Raw genomic sequence first — 18,740 nt, 5'->3', positions numbered from 1 at the left:
ACCATTAGTGGTAATTAGTTAAAACATCAGAGTATAAACAGTAAATTGGCTCTGGTAATTAATTCCCCCTCACTAACATATGAGAGCGAGCGGGGAGAGAGAGACGCACACCAACGGCAGCTTACTGATGAAAAGAAACCTGTAGAGGTTATTGGTGGCTTTGTGCTATCAATTATGGTTAGGCATTATTTAGGAAACGCCGCTTGTGTGTATGTGCGCGAGCCCACTAATGGACAGGCATAAAGTAGGCAGCACATGGCATCAGTTACAAGCCCGAGTACTCAGCCCACTATATCTGCCATCTGGCCGGGCCTTTGTCTTTTAGATATAGTAATGGGGTACTTTCGTTCTTTTTATTTGGTAAAAGCATATCTAAGCAACTTTTTGGCCCTTTATTTGGTTCAATCTAAACTAAATATAGTGATTTAGTAAGTACATAAAAATCTATTTAATTTACGGCAGTAAGCTTATATAAATATTTTGAATTTGAGATTTCGCCAGAAATGTTAACTTGCAGAGACTGCATAGCTATTTTAACTAGCTTTTATTTTTTAAGCTAGTTTATATGAATTTGTACGATGTTTTAACGATGATAATGTCACTTGCGGTAAGCAAGTCGTACTAAAACGTACCAAAAAAAAACGTACGAATTAGTGACCTCGTAAAATACATACGAATTTCCGTGAGATTGTGTTGACATAGCACGTAAAGATGAGTACGTAAAGTTACCTGCAAAATTATGTTTCAAATACAGGCAGTTTGCCTCCTTTGTAGTTTATTACGATGTTTTTATATTTTCATTTGGTACATTACAGCACATAACGGGCATCTCTTTACATCACACACTATAAATGCACACTTGCGTATTTTGTAGCACATTAGCATTCTTGCCTACTCAGGACTGGATGTGCTGAGCTCACACAAACACAGACTGCCCCCGCACTGCAGAACTACTCTTTAGGGACATCTGGGGTGACCTCCGACCTCTTGGTCAGACCATTTTAGTCAGGTTCCCGGGTCGCCCCCAATTCAACCATGGGGGACGAGAAGCACTGTAGGTGCGTTAGCTCCCTCGCCGCACACGTTATTGGACACTGGCCGTTGATGAATGGCCCTCAGTGAAAAGCCGTTGCCCACACGTCCACAGCCCAACGGGGATGTCTTCCTCTGGGACACAACCCTGATCCGTCTGCCCACTCGGCAAACACAGTCCACCTATTCAGACCAACATTTCATAGAGCTGCGCAAATCCATCCATTTTTAAGTAGAGATGCGCCCTTGACTGCCTCGCAAAGCCACAGTCGTAATGGTTCTTACCCCAAGGGAGGAGCAGAGGATGTTGGGACTGTGGTTTCTAGGCTTGTGTAAGGGCTGAGGAGTGATAGAAACGTGAGCGAGAGAGAGATAGGCAGGCAAGCTGGCAGATCTAACCCTGCAGTGTCACCCTCATTTCCTGGGTCAGCGCCTGGGTAATGGTCTATTAATTTGCTCCATTTTCCCCTGTGAGGCAAAACTCAATCTCCAGCCGTTTCACTCTGCTGTGCCATCCACAAGGTGATTGATTGAATAAACAGCTGTCACTACTGTGAGTGCTCACACCCACCGACACGAGTCCTATCCTGAGCACCATACACTTAAACCAAACACACAGGCTAACCATTACAAACTCCATTCCCTCAAAGCAAACCTACACTAAATCAAGACGCAGTTTTCTCGACGGTATGCCCACCACATAAACGCACTTCCTAAGCTTTGCAGTCGGCCTAAGATCAACAGAAAAGTGCCAGACTAGGAGACTGGGAGACACTTTGGGAGACATTTTCCCATCATGCCCTTTAAAAAGTCCTAAAAGTTGTTTGTTTACATATACAGTAATGACGTCTCCGCCCCTGTAATGAAAGTAGTTATGAATTTGGCCTCCCGTTTCCGCGCGGCTGCCGGCGCATGTCCACACGCCCCGCACATACGCTGGAGACACGCATCAAGCCGACATCATCTTTAGGCAAACACTCCTCCCCGCCGATCCAGCTACTGAGAGAGAATGACAGAACGATTCAGACAGACAACCACTCCCCTCTTCCCTCTCCTCTCGCAGGTACTGATTGCATTTGCCTTTTTAACGTGACACCCGGCGCGTGTGCGCTCCACGCGTGATCGGGAGCGTGTGGAGCTGCTGTTTAACAGCACAATGCATCACTGTCAACGCTGATCGCCCTCCGCGCGCGGTTAGCGCCGCCGTCGATGCCGCCGCACATCAGGTCCCAAACCAAGGATGACCTCGTTCCATTTCATCAGACGTCCTCTCGAATGAGGCGCGATGCCTCATTCCCCTCCTCTCTCATCCCCTAGCCTATTTTTTTATCACCTTACCCTGAGTAATCAGCACAGATACTGTCCGGCCTGCTTAGCTTCTCCTCTTCTCACTTACAATAAAGTGGAAGAGCTCACACACACACACACAGGGCCGGTTGCATTATCGGTCTAATTCCCCTCCTTTTGCGTATAAAGCACACATTTTCCATTATGGAGATGACTCGCGGCGGCTCACCTTGCTCTGATTTAGGGAGGAGGGGAGGCAAAAAATGAGGGCAGACAGGCTCGCTGGATTTATTTGATTGCGCATACAAGGTGGTGTCATTTTAAGAAGATGCAGAGCGCGCGTGCCGTTGCGTGCGCGCGTGAGGCCTTAAGGCAAGGAGATGAAAAGAGAAGGCTTTAAATTGAGGAGGGAAAAAAGCGGTCCGAATCAAATCAAATTCCTCTTATCGGGCGTTATTTGACGACGTTATCAGACAACGTAATGCGGTTACGTTCGGTAAGAGGCTGAGAGATTTCAATGTTTACTGATGTTGGCGTGTTTAAGGGCAGGAGGGGAGTGGGAATGAGGCAGGCGTAAACACTTGATGCATGCTGGAAAAACCCGAGCATCAGATTATATCAATGACAACACAAAATCCATTCGCACGATTAGTGATATCATTCAGATTAGAGAAATGTAACTCCAAAAGATCATTGCTTTCATTCTTGTTTGGTTAATGTGGGTTTTTTATAACCAGGGGTCTGTTTGGTACAGTTTGGTGATCGGCTTTACAGGAGGCATGTGGGGCTTGTGAATTCAGCCACTCCCAGGTGAGCCCGGCAGGGTGTGTGTGTTGTGGGGGGCAGCGTTTCTCAACCACCTTCCTCTCCGGCTCGGCTCAGCATGGGCACGCTGTTAGTAAGGAGAGATTTCAAAAGGCACAAGCTCTCTCCTCGGGCCCATTAGTGGGAGCTTTGTTCTCTCGCCAATATGTTAAGAGCTTTCTGTTCTGTTCAACAATCGCACACACGCGTGGCACACACATCTACGTGGAACGCGCTCCTTCCTCCAAGCAAACCAGACTATCAAAGCCATTGAACGAGTGAATTTGCTGCAATTATGAGAGTAATGTTTGAAAGGTCAATGTGGAACTCGCCTAAACAGGAAGGCGAGGTGTCGATACCATTGTAAATGTATCTAAAAATATAATTATAAAGGCCTGTGATATGTTATGTATGGTATATAGTGTATTTGGATACCTTCAAATATTTCACAAAAGAAGTTTATTGGGTTCGATAGATATAACGGTTGAAATGTAAGTGGTTACTGCACTTGGACGCCTACAGTATCAGCATTCGTGAATTGACTTTACAGTGCACATCCACTAAAAGATCAGTCAAGTTTTAAGTACACTTCCAAGAAAAGTTGTTTGCACAAAAACAATTGAGATCAAATGCAATAGAAATACATGCACCATAAAATGTGATTTTCTAGGGTCAATTTTCTTTCTAAACGTTTCACAGTATCTGTTTCGCTTGGTTTTACAAATGCCGATATGCAAGTGTGGAGGTTTCTTTCTGCATTTGGAAGCAGTTAAATAAATAGGCGCATGCTGTTCGAGTTATGCTGCGTGATGCTAAATGAGAGGAGAGGCAGACAGCTTACAACCTCAGTCGGAGCAGCCGGTGGCTGGATGCCAGCTACCAGGGGAGAGCGCGTTTGAGGCGGCTTCTGTGGAGCTCTTTTTTTTGTTATCGCAGCGGCTTGTAAAACAACATGCGAGAAGTGTCAGAGGCAGCTAGAGGCGAACGCTACATCACCACACAGCCTCTCAATTCCGAAGCAGAGAAAGCCCAATATTTCCACCCTCAAGTGCGGTTAGGGATATTAGCATGCGCTAACTGAAGCGTCCGGTGTAATTGTGCTATCAGTGAGGTTAGAGAGAGGTTACGTGTGATGAAAGTGCTTTTAATAATTAGGGAACGTCTTACATCGAGAGAGGCCGCTAACTCTGGCCCTCATTAGCTGTGCTATCAAACCCGGGGGTCCGGGTGAACGGATGTTCTCGGATAAAGGTGTACTACGGAGATGGGGGAAATAAAGCCCATTTTTGAAGATAGAAAGAGAGAGAGAGAGTGAGAGAGAACCATCCATCTTGGCAAATTAGAGAAGATCCAGCCGGCACTCAGTCAGAGCTGTCAGACGGATCTCTCTCTCACACACACAGCATGGCATTTAGGTGAGAAATCTGAGCACTAAAAAGTTCTGTCAGTCCTATTTCCCTGTTATTGCCCCTCTCCACGCGCCGGTCTCGCCGGCCCTTCAGATTAAACGGAGTCCCCACCTTTCTCTGTGCAGGGGTCCGGCTCAGGGGGGCATCCCACATTAATCATCTTTAACGCGCTGACAAGCAGCATGCGCCAAACCCCCTCCATACCTCAGGATTTATCTCTCCGTCCTCTGCTAGCCATCACTCACTCCCTGAGAGATAGACGGAGGGAATAAGATAAAGGGAATGGGACGGTTTTGGGGGGCGCTTGTGGTAACCGCTCAGGTGCTTTTTGCTTTTGTGATGTTGTTCTTATGCGGGTTGTGTTTGCGGCAGGGTGTGTCCAGGGCCAGGACTGTGTGTGTGTGTGTGTCCCTTCAGACCTCACAGGGGAGAAATGATTAATCACTGGCTGTCTCTATTAGTCAATCCTCTCTGGGGAGATGGTGGACACCAACACTACACTGCATGCACACATAATGGGGCGGTCTATAAGAAAAACATTAGCACACTAACACACACACGTACACATGGATATATGGGTGGATGTTTTTTCTTCCTTCTTTTGACACTTTTATGTCCAAAGATTAGAAACTTTTTATATCTTGTCATACGAAAATCGTGTTAAAATTGAATTGGAAACATTTTATGATGCCTTTACATGTATCCGTCATGATGTCAAATTGTGTAAAATGTTTAAAAATATTTTTTGCCGTGCAATTATCTAGAAATAGAAAAAAAATGTCTTATCAAGAAAAAATTATTATTTTATAATAGATATATAACATTTTTATAACATTTTTATACATAATACATAAAACGTACTTTTTAAAACAAAAACGTATACATAAAATACAGGAATGCACATACATTTTAAATACATCAAGCTTTGTACAAATGTAAAGAAATTATATGAACTATGCACACATTTTCCATCACAAAATATATAATTTGAGAAGTGGTAAAAATGACACTGATATGTTCATGACAAAATGTGTGATACATGCATATATTTACCATTAAACATTGTTTGTTTAAAAACATATAAAGTAAAAAAAAATCAAATTGCCCACAATTTAAGAAACACTCGAATGTGACAAACTCATGTGTTTGCAAACCCATCTCTGCTTTGACACACAAACGCACACCCCTCTGCGATAAAGGTTCATCAGTTAGACAGCGCTGACAGACAGATGATTTAGTGTGTGTTCTATTGTGTGAATGCTCTCCGTCTTGTGTTAACATCGAAGCTGCCAAATGACCACCTCTCTCTACGCGTGTGTGTGTTTTCAAGGAGACGAGTGACAGGGAGGTGGTTTAGGTCCCGACAAGCGCTTGACCAAACCATCATGACTCCATTACTGAGCCCATTGATTGTGTACGGATGAATTAAAGAGCCGGTTTGGAGAGGCACACACTCATTTTCTCCTCACACACAGACAGTGGGACACACACGCAATCACGCGCTCTGTTAACAGATCCCATCATGCACAAATAACAGAGTCAGAGTAACAGTCCGTCAGTTAACCATCTGGCTTACATGTCACTAGACAAAAAGGAAATAGAAACATTAAAATATGGTGGAAGTGGTCTTGTTACTGTAATACTAATGAAATATACATGTATTGACATATAGGTCCAAAACTACCAAATGCATAAGAACAAGCGAATACAAACAAACGATGGTGAATTACAGAGCAGGGTTTTAAATAATGGCTGTGTCAATGCTTTACAAAGTGAAATCTCAGGTCGTCTGATGTCGTGTTGCAAATGGCCGGTAAGAAAATAAAGAACAAGAGTACAATTGGGAAGATTTATCTGCTGTAGAATGGCTCTGGACCTCGCTTTGTTTACTCTTGCAGACGGCGATTGCTTTGGCACGACTCAAATTATCTTGTCAGGGCAATAAAGCTGACCGGTGCTGAGGAGAGAGAGAGAAAGAAAGGGAGGGAGATGAAAGAAATGAATAGGAATATCGTTTCGGCCGTTGGCACCATTTTATAGTGATACTTTGATGTATATCATGGTACTTAATGAGTTCCATACACCATTATTTCTTTACTTTCTGGAATAGATGATTCTTCTAGTTAATGCGTGAAATCAAAATTCAACTCCATTTTTGGGATGGCACATAGAACATGGTGTTGCCTTGGTGAAAGAAATAGAGCAAAATAATTTAAGCTAAGACTCAAGAGTGCAGAAAACAAATAGAGGTACAGAAAATGAGAAAGAGATGTGCAGGATGTTGCCGGACAGAGATTGGGGGAGGAAGAGAGAGAGAGAGAGAGGGGTGAGCGAGAAAAAAGGGTGCTGAGAGAAACAGAGACACACAGAATTGTAATCGATTACCTATTTTTCAAAGTCACTTAAAGTGTCCAGAGTGCGAGGCTGTTAAGTAGTGCTGCTGGAGAATAGGGGAAGGGTATGCGCAGGCACGCTCGACTGGGGACAGGAGAGGATGGGGTGGAGGGGAACAGGTGGAGAAATGTATAGGGGGAGGGAGGGGGAGTTTTTGGATGCTAACACTGACCCCTGATGAATCTGTGCTCTTGTAGGAAATAGTTCTGACAGGCCAATATGTGAGCTGAGGATTTGTGCCCCCGTTGGGACTTTGCCACATGTATGCGCGTCTGTGTGTGTGTTTACATGTGCATGTTTGTCTGCGCGAGTGTGCGCGCATAGACACCAATGTTGCCGATCCATCGCTCTCTAAAACGGTGCACACATCACAAGAAGACAAACACAACGTTGCCCTCTGAAGTCAAGGACGAGCTCACGCTGAGCCTAGGGCTTTATGTAGAGAGAGGAACCAGGATTACAGCCCCACTGCGTGTGTGTCTGTGTGTGTTTGTACATCTGTGTGCAACCTGCCCCCGAGTTACCTCATCATCTCGAGAAAAGATGCTCACTAACCCTCGCTGCGACAGATCAATACCTGCCTCTCGGACACCGGGACAACAGTGGCATAGATGAGACGTTTGTTTCGCATTTACGTACTTTGATAATTGGACAGACCTGCGGTTTGCTCGTGTGAAATGGAACAGTGCACATTTTTTTTACAAGATCATTTTAACATCATCATAGAAGCTTTATTGCCTTGACAGATTTTATGATATATTCTAGTACAACGATGACTTAATGAAATTAGGTATTGATGAAAGAAATATTTTATATTATATACTTTATCAACCATTTTGTATATGCAACAATGCACTTGATGCTGCGCCCACTTATATTATTTACTATTATTATATTACACAAGTTAATAGTGTGTTGCGTGCACAACTCGGAAAATGTCAGACGATTGTGACTTCATCACTTCCTGTTTGTGAACACTATGTGTATATGTTTGTGCTTTGAGTGAGGTAAACAGACTCACCATGTGGCTTACAGCTGTAGTGTGTCGGTAACAGTCAGTTCATCCAGGATATCCTGTTTGGGGGAGGGTCTATTGTCCCATGAGCTAAAAATAGTTGCTTTGATTGGCCAGTTCCAGATCGGCGAGATTGGGAGACATCTGAGTAAAACAGGAAGTCTCGTCCTTGAGTATTTTTGCCCATTTATAAATGAACACGGCGGTGCTTTAGTTAATTCGCATGCAAACTATCTCAACCAAGCACAGTACACATACGTAGGCTACACCCAAACACGCTCGTTCCCTACACGGACAAACACGAAAATAAACAAAGCCACGTGTACAAAACTAAATAATATGTCTACGTGTTTATGATAAAAGCATGTTTTGTGTTTATTTGGTTGTACTGTAAAAATCTGACACTTTTGTTAACTATTTGTTTAAGAAATCGTTGTGTAAATCTAGTTTTTGAGTGTACATCTTTGTGTGCATCACACCGTGTGATGCAATGTCGTTCATTGCCATGTGCACAAGTGAGTCTGTGTTAGACTGTCTAGATCCAGCCGAAGTGTCACGGGCTTGGTGGCGTAACTGTCTGTGCGGAGCTGTGGATCTGGTTTAATGAGGGAACAGGAGACAGGAGGCCGAGGGTGACGGATTCTCCTCCTGCAGAAATCTGAGCCACTTAATCCACACAGTCTGGAGACAGAAACAGACAGCAAAGAGGGCTCATATGACCTGTGCTCATCTGTACATTTACTTAATAAAACCCTGGTTTTAGGGAGCATTTACATTGGATCCCAAATACCATCCTTTTTTTCTTGCATTTGGGAATTTTGTCTTTATTAATCCACATGACAGTAAATAGGAGCGTTCTAAATGCAAATGATTCATTGGTGCTGTTTTACTCATTACACTGTGAAAGTAAATTTGGTTGCTAACTCTAGTAACTTGTTTATTGCATAATAAACAAACCTTTTCCTCTATTCCCATTCTCTGCTTTTCTCAGGTAAGAAGAAGGTGTCGCTCTATGACAGTCAGGCTCCGATATGTCCCATCTGTCAGGTGCTGTTGCGTCCTGGAGAACTCCAGGAACACATGGAGCAGGAGATGGAGCGGCTCATCCACATGCACATCAGGTACGCAGACTCGCGCATCTTCTGATGGCTTCATCCATTTGTGTCACGGTTACCCAAATTATCTCGGTAACAAATGAAGTACATTGGCTGCTTTCCCTCACACACACACACACATGTGTTTTTGGAAACCAACAGAAAACAAGGAGGATGCTTGATACCGTTGTTTTACTTCACTGAGAGCGGCAGCCGTATAAACATATCATATAAACAGTTCGCATTTTCTTTCCTATCATCCATCAGCCCACATGCGGTGGCTGTTCATGTGACCAGGTTAAGCGTGGTAACATCACAGAGACTTTACACAGTATCCATCTTTTATACACTGCCTGAGGCCTTCATACAGAGCAGGGCAGCCTGGAGCTATGGACCAGAAGATCCAGGTTAAAGTGCTGCGTGTGTTCTCATACATCACCCCAGACAGTCTCACTCAGCGAGACCAAAGAAACATTAGCCATAACAAGAAACAATGCACTGTCAATCTATAGGTCACAGACGTGCTATAGTCAAAGCCCTTTGCTGTACGTTGTGTTGAGGGGAACCAGAAAATATTCCCCTTCCAGCATCTCTCAGTCCACTTTTCACTTTTAATAGATGATGCAGTCAGGCTGCAGATGGTGTAACGGGGAGAAAGAGAGAGAGACAGATATTAGTTCTCAGCAGGATGTCATCCCTGAGCGAGTGTTATCCATCACACGGCACTGAGAAGTTATCTTTTAATAATTAATAAAGGGCAGCGGGCCGCCCTCCCCAGCGGGCAGCGGCCGTGGACACTGACATGTCTCTGGGCTCTGCCTGTTTGATGGTGCCGGTTATTTAAGGCAATAGCGCCATCGCTCCTGGTCTGTCAGGGTTGGACGCTGCTCGGCATTACGGGCCTGTGATTTAGCCTCTATTTCGCTCCTTTTAACCCCTGCTTATAGCCAAGAGAGTTATTTTCCTTCTACACGCCATAGGCCGCAATATCGCTTAACACTGATTTAGGATGCAGAGAAAGAGATAGGAATGGATGAAAAAAAGAAAAGCAATTGCAATTTTATTAGGGCTGCACAATATCGGAGGGAAATGCGATATGCAATAACTAAATAACGCTATATACAATATGCAATACGGGAATGTTTTTAGGTTGTTAAATCAATTTAAATTATATTACAATATATTTCAGAACTGAAAATGAAATTACCAACATGCATGTTTTATGTTCTTTTTGGACAAGAAAGCATCCTTATCATTCCGAATATGAACAAACATGTTTTACAATTGCAGTACATAAAAACTAATCTGACAATGTTATTGCAAACGTGATATGCGCATTTGTAATATTTCTATCATTTCAATATATTGCGCAGCTCTTGATTTTATATAGTGATTGCGGTAAATTTGTTATTTCGGAACTTCAGGAAAAAATAGAATGAAGAACCAAAATGTTGCACTGAAATCATGTTAATGGTGCTTAGGTTGCAGATTCAGGCTGTATAGATTCTATGCTAAATAAATGTGAGCAGGATTTTAGACCAATGAGATTTCACAAATCCCACAAATATATTTCATTCAAACATTCGCATCCACATGACATAAGAACACAGAACGGTGTGAAAAAAAAGTTCACTGTGGAACTCTGGGTAACTGGCGTCGTCTTCCTTCTCTGCTCACTTCCTGCCAGGCAGGACCGTGCTCGGCACACGCTAGCACACACAGATCATTGGAAGTGACATGGCGAATTTGTGGCAATTTGTAGTAAATCTCCCTTTAATGATAGCGTTTCATTCTGCACCAAATGAGACTTGAGTGCATGTAAAATGGGGAAAGCTATTTAAGATGTAGCATTAGGCAGATGTCTGAGTGGATTCGGGTGAGTGTGTGTGAGATTGGGACCCACCGCCACACTCCCTGGCTCTCGCTCCCTCGTGGCCGCATCGCCGTACCCCCTCCCCTGACTCGTCCTCCGCTCCTCATGTATGGAAATGGAAATCCATCATGCCCTTTACCCGTCTGCCTGCTCTGAGGGCCACGGCAATCTACATATCCCCCCGCCCTTCCACGGCATCTCCACGTAATCAATTTGCCTCCAGCGGAGCGAGGGAGAGCCGGGTGGCAAACGACACGAAAAGCAATCTTTATCTCCGGCTTACAACCCCCCAACTGTCGACTGGCATTTATTCAATTTTCACCGGCTCTTTCTCTCTCGTCTCGGCGTACCTGAATTTGCCAGAGAAAGGGGAATGAGAGAGCTCGGTTTGTGTGAGATTTTAAAAGTCAGGTGCACGTAATGAATGGTTTTACACTGAGCATTGCGAGAAGAAAATTGTTTAATTGACGAGTCGACGAAGGTTAAAAGAATAGTTAGGCAAAATTGAAACTATTATTATTTATTCGTTCTCGTGTCATTCAAATTTCTAACCTGTGTGACATTGGATTTTCCGAAACACCAAATTTGAGCAGAAAATCCGAGCTGCTCCTAAAATATAAGTATAATAACAGTATACGACTTGTTTAAGACGCCTGAAATTTAAGTCTTCTCAAAAAACATTTTTGTGCTTTTAATAAATCCGGCCTGAACTCATACAGCTTACATTCAACCTCCAGTTAATATTCTAGTAATTTCAGTGCAAAAAGTCAACATGATTTAAACCATGATGTCCACACACAAGTCCTATATTAACTCATGCTCCATACACCGACTATTACACAACATCCCCCAGGTCCTATAGCTCAGGTGCTGTGTGACATCACTAAACCGGTAAACAGTGTTTTTCTGTCAATGGCATCCTTCGGCTATCCCACAGGACCGAGTACAGCAGTTTTGGTGGTGTAGGTGTCTAATGAGTGAAGAGGGGCCAGTTGCAGTCCTCCTGGGTATGAAGTGTATCTCGGTGTTGTTTTTTTGAGGAAAAGAGAAGTGCGAGATTCACCGTGCCACACTGGCGGATTTATGATTCTGTGGAGTCCGTTTATTATCTCGCAAACAGCGGACTGCCACCGATGGGGCGATTTATCCCCTCTCAAGGCCTGGTGCTGATTTGTGTTGTCTCTTTCTTCTCTTACGTCTCATTCTTTCTTTACTCCCCTTGCTGTCAGATCAATCATACCGATTGTGGGAAAGGCGGGCGTGAGGCTTATTACCTGAGTTAAGGGGCGGGACAAAACGCCAGACCCCGCCTCCACCTGTCAGTTATTGCAGTTCAGACTTTGACGGCCAGATAGGGTCACTCTGGTTCACATTCTGGAGAAAACGCAAACATGAGAAATTAAATTCAACCACTTGTAGAAAAATGACATGGTGAGCTGTATTTCTACAATAAAAACAGGATTTTGTGTTAATGGTTAGTTTACCTAAAACACGCCCTCTTTTTACAAACCTGCCTTTCTCATGAATGAAGAAAGATTTGTAGAGAAACCGAAGTCATTGAAAAAAGAAAAAATCATTTTGAGATGCACTTTTACTTTAATGGGACTTTGATTGTACTCTCTTTCTACAACCGGTGCAATTTCTTTGTCTCATTTGGTTCTTTCAAATCTAAATGAGTACAAACACGGTCCGTGGTTTCTTTTTCCTCTCTTACCTGCTCTCTTGCTCTACGCTCCATTTCATCCCTTCTTTCATTTGTCCACTCCGTTGACAAGTGTTCCTACTGGATCAGACTTTCAGATTAGGGTGCAGGCTAATTCAATTCCATTGCCAGACAGGAGCAACCATTTCTCCAGGTGTGAATGCACGATGCAAATCGAACATGACAAGGCTGACCGCCATTGTTCCCCCCTGCTTCATAAACACACGGCAGTGACCCGGATCTAAAAAAAGAGATTGAGCCGGGGTGACAGACAGAGGCAAAAGCGAGAGACGCAAGTGATGTGTGTATATCTGTGTTGGTGTACAAAAGAGAAAGCAATCGAGACGGCAGGAGGGATATTAATGTTTCTGAGAGCGATCTGATTTGATATGTCTCTCCCTATTGTCGGCGGACGCTTTAACCGTTCCGTTTAATAATTCCTGTCTTACAATCAGTCATCCTCCATCCGCAACGTCCACGAGGCAAAGATTCAATGTACGATCCACCAAGAGGGAGTAACCCCCCGCCACCCCACCCTCTTCTCTCCCTCTCTGCCATTCTCCGCCTCTTTAATACAATGTTTACAAGCCAAAGCATTGTCCTCAACATATTTCAAAGTCCTAAGTGCCCAAGGCGTTTCACTGACAAATCAAATAACCGCAAAATCATTTATTTCCTTCTGCCTTAGTCAAACTGTAGAGGGTTGGAGGGATCAGGTTTGGATGGAAGCATCCAGGAGAATGATTACTTCAATAAAAAAATTATAACCCAAATCGGCTTAGCAGTCGTACTTTTGGACAGTAATTGTTTCAAATACAGCATGACCCAGGGCTGCCTGGATTGAGTGGCACGGAAGATGGCTGGGATTTTTTTTCTTTTCATTTTTTCCATCTCCGGATGATTAAAAGTGTGATTTGTGCGCCTTTGTTCTCTTTTGTCTCGGCTGTCCTCTCGAAGGCCCGATCGGGTCCTAAGTGAGGCCAGCAGGGGAGCGCTCCGTGTGGCTGAGCTAAAGTGAGTGCTGATTGAGGAGACACGCGTAGTTCAGCTCCTAAGGGGCCAGAAGTTACATATCACACACGCTTATGCAGACACACATGCTACAAAATGACAGATTACAGTCTCTATTCAGTCAAAAGGTGATGGGTATAGCCTGTGCCGTGACACGAGATCAAAGCAGATCGGACGTCATGGCAACAAGTCCGGCATCACATTCCGTCTACATTAGCATCAGAGCAAGTCAGCTGTGAGCTTCTGTTGTGCCAGAATGGACCTTCAGAGTCAATTCACATTACACATGGCGATATAAACACCGTAAATATTGAGAGAGACATGTCCCGCAATATTCAGAAAAGTATGTTTTAATAACAAATTCCTGATATATAACAAGATATTAAATATAAAAAATCTCTAAGAAAATAGCAACTGTAGCGAAAATGATTTTTTTCCAGCTGATGAACGATTAAACATTGACAGCCAATCTAAATCTGTTTAACAGCTTCATGCATGTTAACACTGCAGCATACAAGTTTACAATAAATAAACACAACATTATTGTTCATTTATTTATGCTAACATAGTAATCGTTGTTATTAGTTACCAAAGCCAGCTTAAACCATGCCTGTATTGACTTATTTTCCGTTGTTTCCCTCACAGCAAGAACACGTCACACAAGGACATCAATGCAGCTCCGGGCACACCGAAGGTAAGATGGCCACTGCCGTGGAGCCATTTAAAATCATTATGTGCACTTATAGGCCCACCCACAATTAATGGAAATTAGAGCTCTGGTTCATAGAGAGGCAAAAAGAGTCTCACATAACCGTCAAGGAAAAGAGAGAAAGGACACAAATGTCTGTCTTTATTTCCTGTAGTAATTTACTTATGGAAAAGGGAGAGCTTTAAATGCTTCCTGACTGGGTTATTCAACAGACCTGGACGTGGAAAATGATCCCAATGTTTTGCTCTCTCGCTGTCTTAAAAGGAGGAGGATGCAAAGTGTATTTCCCTAATTAAATTCACATCCACATCAATCTAATTACGCGGTTTATGTGTATTATGCGACAAAATGGTAATGCCTCATGCAATCACCGCACATGGTTTACTAGAAAGCTTTTGAAGAGGTTTAGGCGAAAGTAAACAAGGATGTTAAGCGTGGAACGACCAGGATGTAGGAGAAAGATATGGACTCGACATTGACCGTTTTGAAGCATTGCACAAGTTTGATGATGGCATGAATTTCTGTCCAGTTCACTTTCTCTAAAAACATCCTTGATACTTTTTAATTTAATCTGTTTAAATTGTCACAGGGGACATTTCTCGGTTGAAAGACAATCGTGATTACAGTCGTGATTTCCTCAAATGACTGGGCTAACCGTGCGGTTCTGACCCGTGGTCGGAGAGAAACCGAGCGTATGGAAAGTGCACGGAAGCCAGAAGAAACGGGATTGGGTTAGAGAACAGGCCGTGTGAGGCGTGACTGAGCATTCTATAGTGAACACTTAGTATTCAGTAGGAGTGTGTGGAAAATGAAGAGGCTAGCTGGAATAGCTGAGGGGGTCCGTGCTTGTCTTTTAAAAGACGGCAAGAAGGCAGATCAGGACCAGCTCGCTAGTTCTAAAGGGGATTAACCCGAGTCGGCCCGTCTCTCAAACCGCCATTTCCATAGCGACTTCATGCCAGTCTATGCGGCGCCTAATTCGATAGGGCGAAGGCCAGCCGAGGTAGGAGGTGTGATTATTACGCTAGAATCGGCGGTTTTGACATTAGCAGGAGTGCTTTATTTTTACATTGTGAAAATGAAATATTATTGGGATTATTATCATTTTTTAATGAACAAGGAAACAGTTTAACTGTACACACAGTAGATACTGCACGAATGTTCAGCGCACGTACTCTCTCTCTCCGCCACACACCGTATTCCCCAAGCTCCAAAGGTTTTGAGATCACAAATAAATTGTTTCCTGACCTTGCAATTCAAAAGCATAAGGAGCCATGCATAATGTCTAATTTACTGTCCCTGTAGAGAGAGGCTGCCATTTTTCACATATTAATATTAGATTACAGTTGTCAGCCACTAAAGCCGCTACCCCTTCTTTCACTTTGATTAATCAGAGTAGATTGTAAATACAAATATTTTATAGCCGGCTCATAAAACGCGGGACGGAGATCAAGGCTCTCGGGAAAGTAAGCAGTTTTTCCCCCTCTCCGGGGTCGTTGGAGAAATTAAGTCAATTAGGTTCTCAGAAGGACGGGCCTGTTACATCTCCTAGTGCTTTTATAGGCGATCAGAGTGTGCTGTCATGCGGTCTGATGTCCTGGTTGGTCTCTATCCCTCTGTCAAATCCACCATTAGTCCAAACCCTGATGTTCTGTCAACACACAGTTTGATGCTGAAATGGCAGTTAATGGTTATCTGTCAACATATGTTCACATCAGTCACATTGTTTCAGCACTCTGGAGTTTTTTAAACTTGCAACGATATCAGTTCTGTGCATGACACTTTTGTCTAGCCGATGACGGCTCACCTCTCTCTGTCGCTTTGTGTTTTTCTCCTCCTCTAGTCGCTCCTGTTGTCAGTGCACATCAAACGCGAGGGCGAGTCTCCAGTCGTGTCCCCGCTTTCCTCTGATGACGCTCACCATTCTGACAGATACCAGGTGAGACGGGACGCCTCAGACACGGCGAGGCTGTCACGGGCACAGAGTGACATGCAAACTGTGCAATTCTGACACTCTGAACACAATCCCACACACAGACCACTGGAACTCTGATGCAGCCATGCATTGCAGCGGGCTTCAGCTTGTTGAGGATGTCTCGCTATGAAGGGGTTTCATGTTGAAGGGAATGTCCGTGACGCATGTCACGAAAACTTGGAGCCGTCTCCGAGATGTAATATTTAGGATGGCACATCTCTAAAAAACAGAAAAAGAGTAAAAAGGGACAATTGGTAGTGTACTCGTAAACAACTCAAATAAGAATTACAGATTGGGAATTAGCTGTCAGTGTTGTAAAATATATTTATTACACAAATTCATCATATTTATTGATTTATACAATACATTATACAAATACATTTGTCTTGATGTGAACACACTCAAAAAGTAGGATTTGTGTCGAACAACAGCAAGTCGCAAAATATGTATGTAAGTTGTATGTCCAGGTTTTCTCCTCCACAATATCCTCCATCTTATCCCAAACTGGATCTGACTGCTGGATGTATTAATACAGGCCGAGATCTGTTCAGCTAATCTCCAGCCCCAGGTTTACTCAGGCTGTAATGTGTGTTCTGCTCTGATATGTAATCATCCATAGTTTAACCCTGGGCTAATCTACGCTGCCCCCGAGCCCCGGATATCATCTCTGTGCTCCAGTGTCCTTGACATGTTTGTTTTTTGCTGTTTCCCCCTGGAGCTTTGGCTCTGTGGGACATCTTCCCGATCTTTATTGTCCCTAACCTCAGAAATGAGAGAATTTCTCAATTAAAAATAACCGGACATAAAATTTCACATTAGATATAACAAGGCTGCCCTGCACGGTGTTTCCAATTTACACTGTAAAAATGTGCTTGCTTGCTGCTTAAACTTGAGTTATAACCAAATTGTATGTGCAAGTAAATTTAATTTACCAAGTCTGACTAGCGATGATTTGTTGTAACTTATACCAAAATACATTTGTATTGAATTATTTTGATGAGTTAATATAAAAACATGACTCATTAAACACATCATTTTTTACATCGTAACATTACAACTAACTTGAATAGGCGATGTTAGCTAATATAGAGAATGATTCTCAGCACTCTTGTTTAAAGCAAAGTTTTTTGTAGAGCGTTTCATTAATGATGAAGCTGCTTAAACGACCTCACTCAAACGTTTTAGCTAATGATGCCTTTCCCCTAAAATTCATGATCTTTAGTAACACAATCTGTCTGGTGTAGACACACAGGGCTATTAGCATAGTGTATCGTCAGAAAATAGACTGACTTTCAGCAGCAATGGCTCAAGAGCTCCTGATGGGGACTGCCTGTAGATGTGATACATGAGCCGCTTTTTGGGGAGATTTGAACCTGTGCCCGGCACGCTCGCATCTGGAGAAGGAAATCCACCTGCCTGGTGCAGTCAGAACTAATGCAGCCCTTTTACAGGGCTTACATGTGACCCTGGATCACAAAACCAGTCTAAAGTAGCACAAGAACATTTTTAGTAAAAGCCAAAAATACATTGTGTGGGTCAAGATTATAGATTTTTCTTTTATGCCAGAAATCATTGAAATATTAAGTAAAGATTATTTTCCATATAGATATTTTGTAAGTATTCTGCTCTTAATATATGAAAACTTAGTTTTGAGAGTGGATGGCCTCTGATTAACAACTTTAAAGGCAATTTTCTCAATATTTAGATTTTTAAGCAACCTCAGAATCTATTTATTGTCCTATCATAACAAAACATAAATCAGTAAAAAGCTTAATTATTCAGCTATCAGATTATGTAAAAATCTCAGTTTCGACAAATTTACCCATAAGACTGGTTTTGTTGTCCAGGGTCACACATATATGATGTAAATTGCATGTGATTTATTTCAGTTCCTAAATGGACATGTTATTTTGAACATTAATATCTATATATAAATGATTGATATTGGTTTCTGAAAGATTTGAATCAACATTATTATTTGTTTCTTCTTCTTCTTCTTTTAAAAGAAAATCAATAAAGTATTATATTAGTAAAAGTGTGTGCTTAAATATTAAGATTTTTTTCTACATGTCATTCACATAAAAATAGGCTTCAATACACCTTATTATCAAGTGAATGAAACAGATTCATTTACATACTGCTGCGCCCTAGCGGCAGAAGACGGAAATACATGATGACGCTGACGTTGCAATCACGTGACCGGTAGCAACATGGCGGCGATGGCGCGCTGAAATGAACTGTATCAGTGAGCCTTCGTTTTCAATCCTTGTTCATCCTTCGTAAATAGATTATTTAGTCTCGACGCTTTTGCGGATAGTCATTCAAGCCTTATGGTTTAGTTTTCCAAATGAGTTTTGGGAGTTCTGGCGTTTTGCAATGGAAGAGGAGGTGCAGAGCAATGGCAACAGAGAAGATGTAGGGTTTGTTTACATCAG

General features: G+C 42.8%; 1 protein-coding gene across 12 annotated transcripts in view; it reads left to right on the top strand.

Moving 5' to 3' along the window:
* The window catches only part of rnf220a (ring finger protein 220a), a 123,792-nt gene that overhangs the window by 85,976 nt on the left and 19,076 nt on the right, over nucleotides 1-18,740 (top strand). For 8 of the 12 annotated variants that reach the window (XM_056743542.1, XM_056743548.1, XM_056743546.1 and 5 more), the window contains exons 3-5: nucleotides 8,933-9,062; nucleotides 14,267-14,315; nucleotides 16,174-16,269. In XM_056743542.1, the coding sequence (XP_056599520.1) occupies nucleotides 8,933-9,062; nucleotides 14,267-14,315; nucleotides 16,174-16,269 (275 nt within the window). Of the gene's footprint in view, nucleotides 1-8,932; nucleotides 9,063-14,266; nucleotides 14,316-16,173; nucleotides 16,270-18,473; nucleotides 18,721-18,740 lie in introns of those variants that run through there. The other 4 variants (XM_056743551.1, XM_056743552.1, XM_056743553.1 and 1 more) reach the window with 4 other exon arrangements.

Source organism: Triplophysa dalaica, chromosome 3 (assembly GCF_015846415.1).
Source record: "Triplophysa dalaica isolate WHDGS20190420 chromosome 3, ASM1584641v1, whole genome shotgun sequence".
Classification (NCBI taxonomy): domain Eukaryota; kingdom Metazoa; phylum Chordata; class Actinopteri; order Cypriniformes; family Nemacheilidae; genus Triplophysa; species Triplophysa dalaica.
The sequence above is the reverse complement of the archived record's forward strand: the minus strand, read 5'-3'. Positions and strand labels throughout refer to the sequence as shown.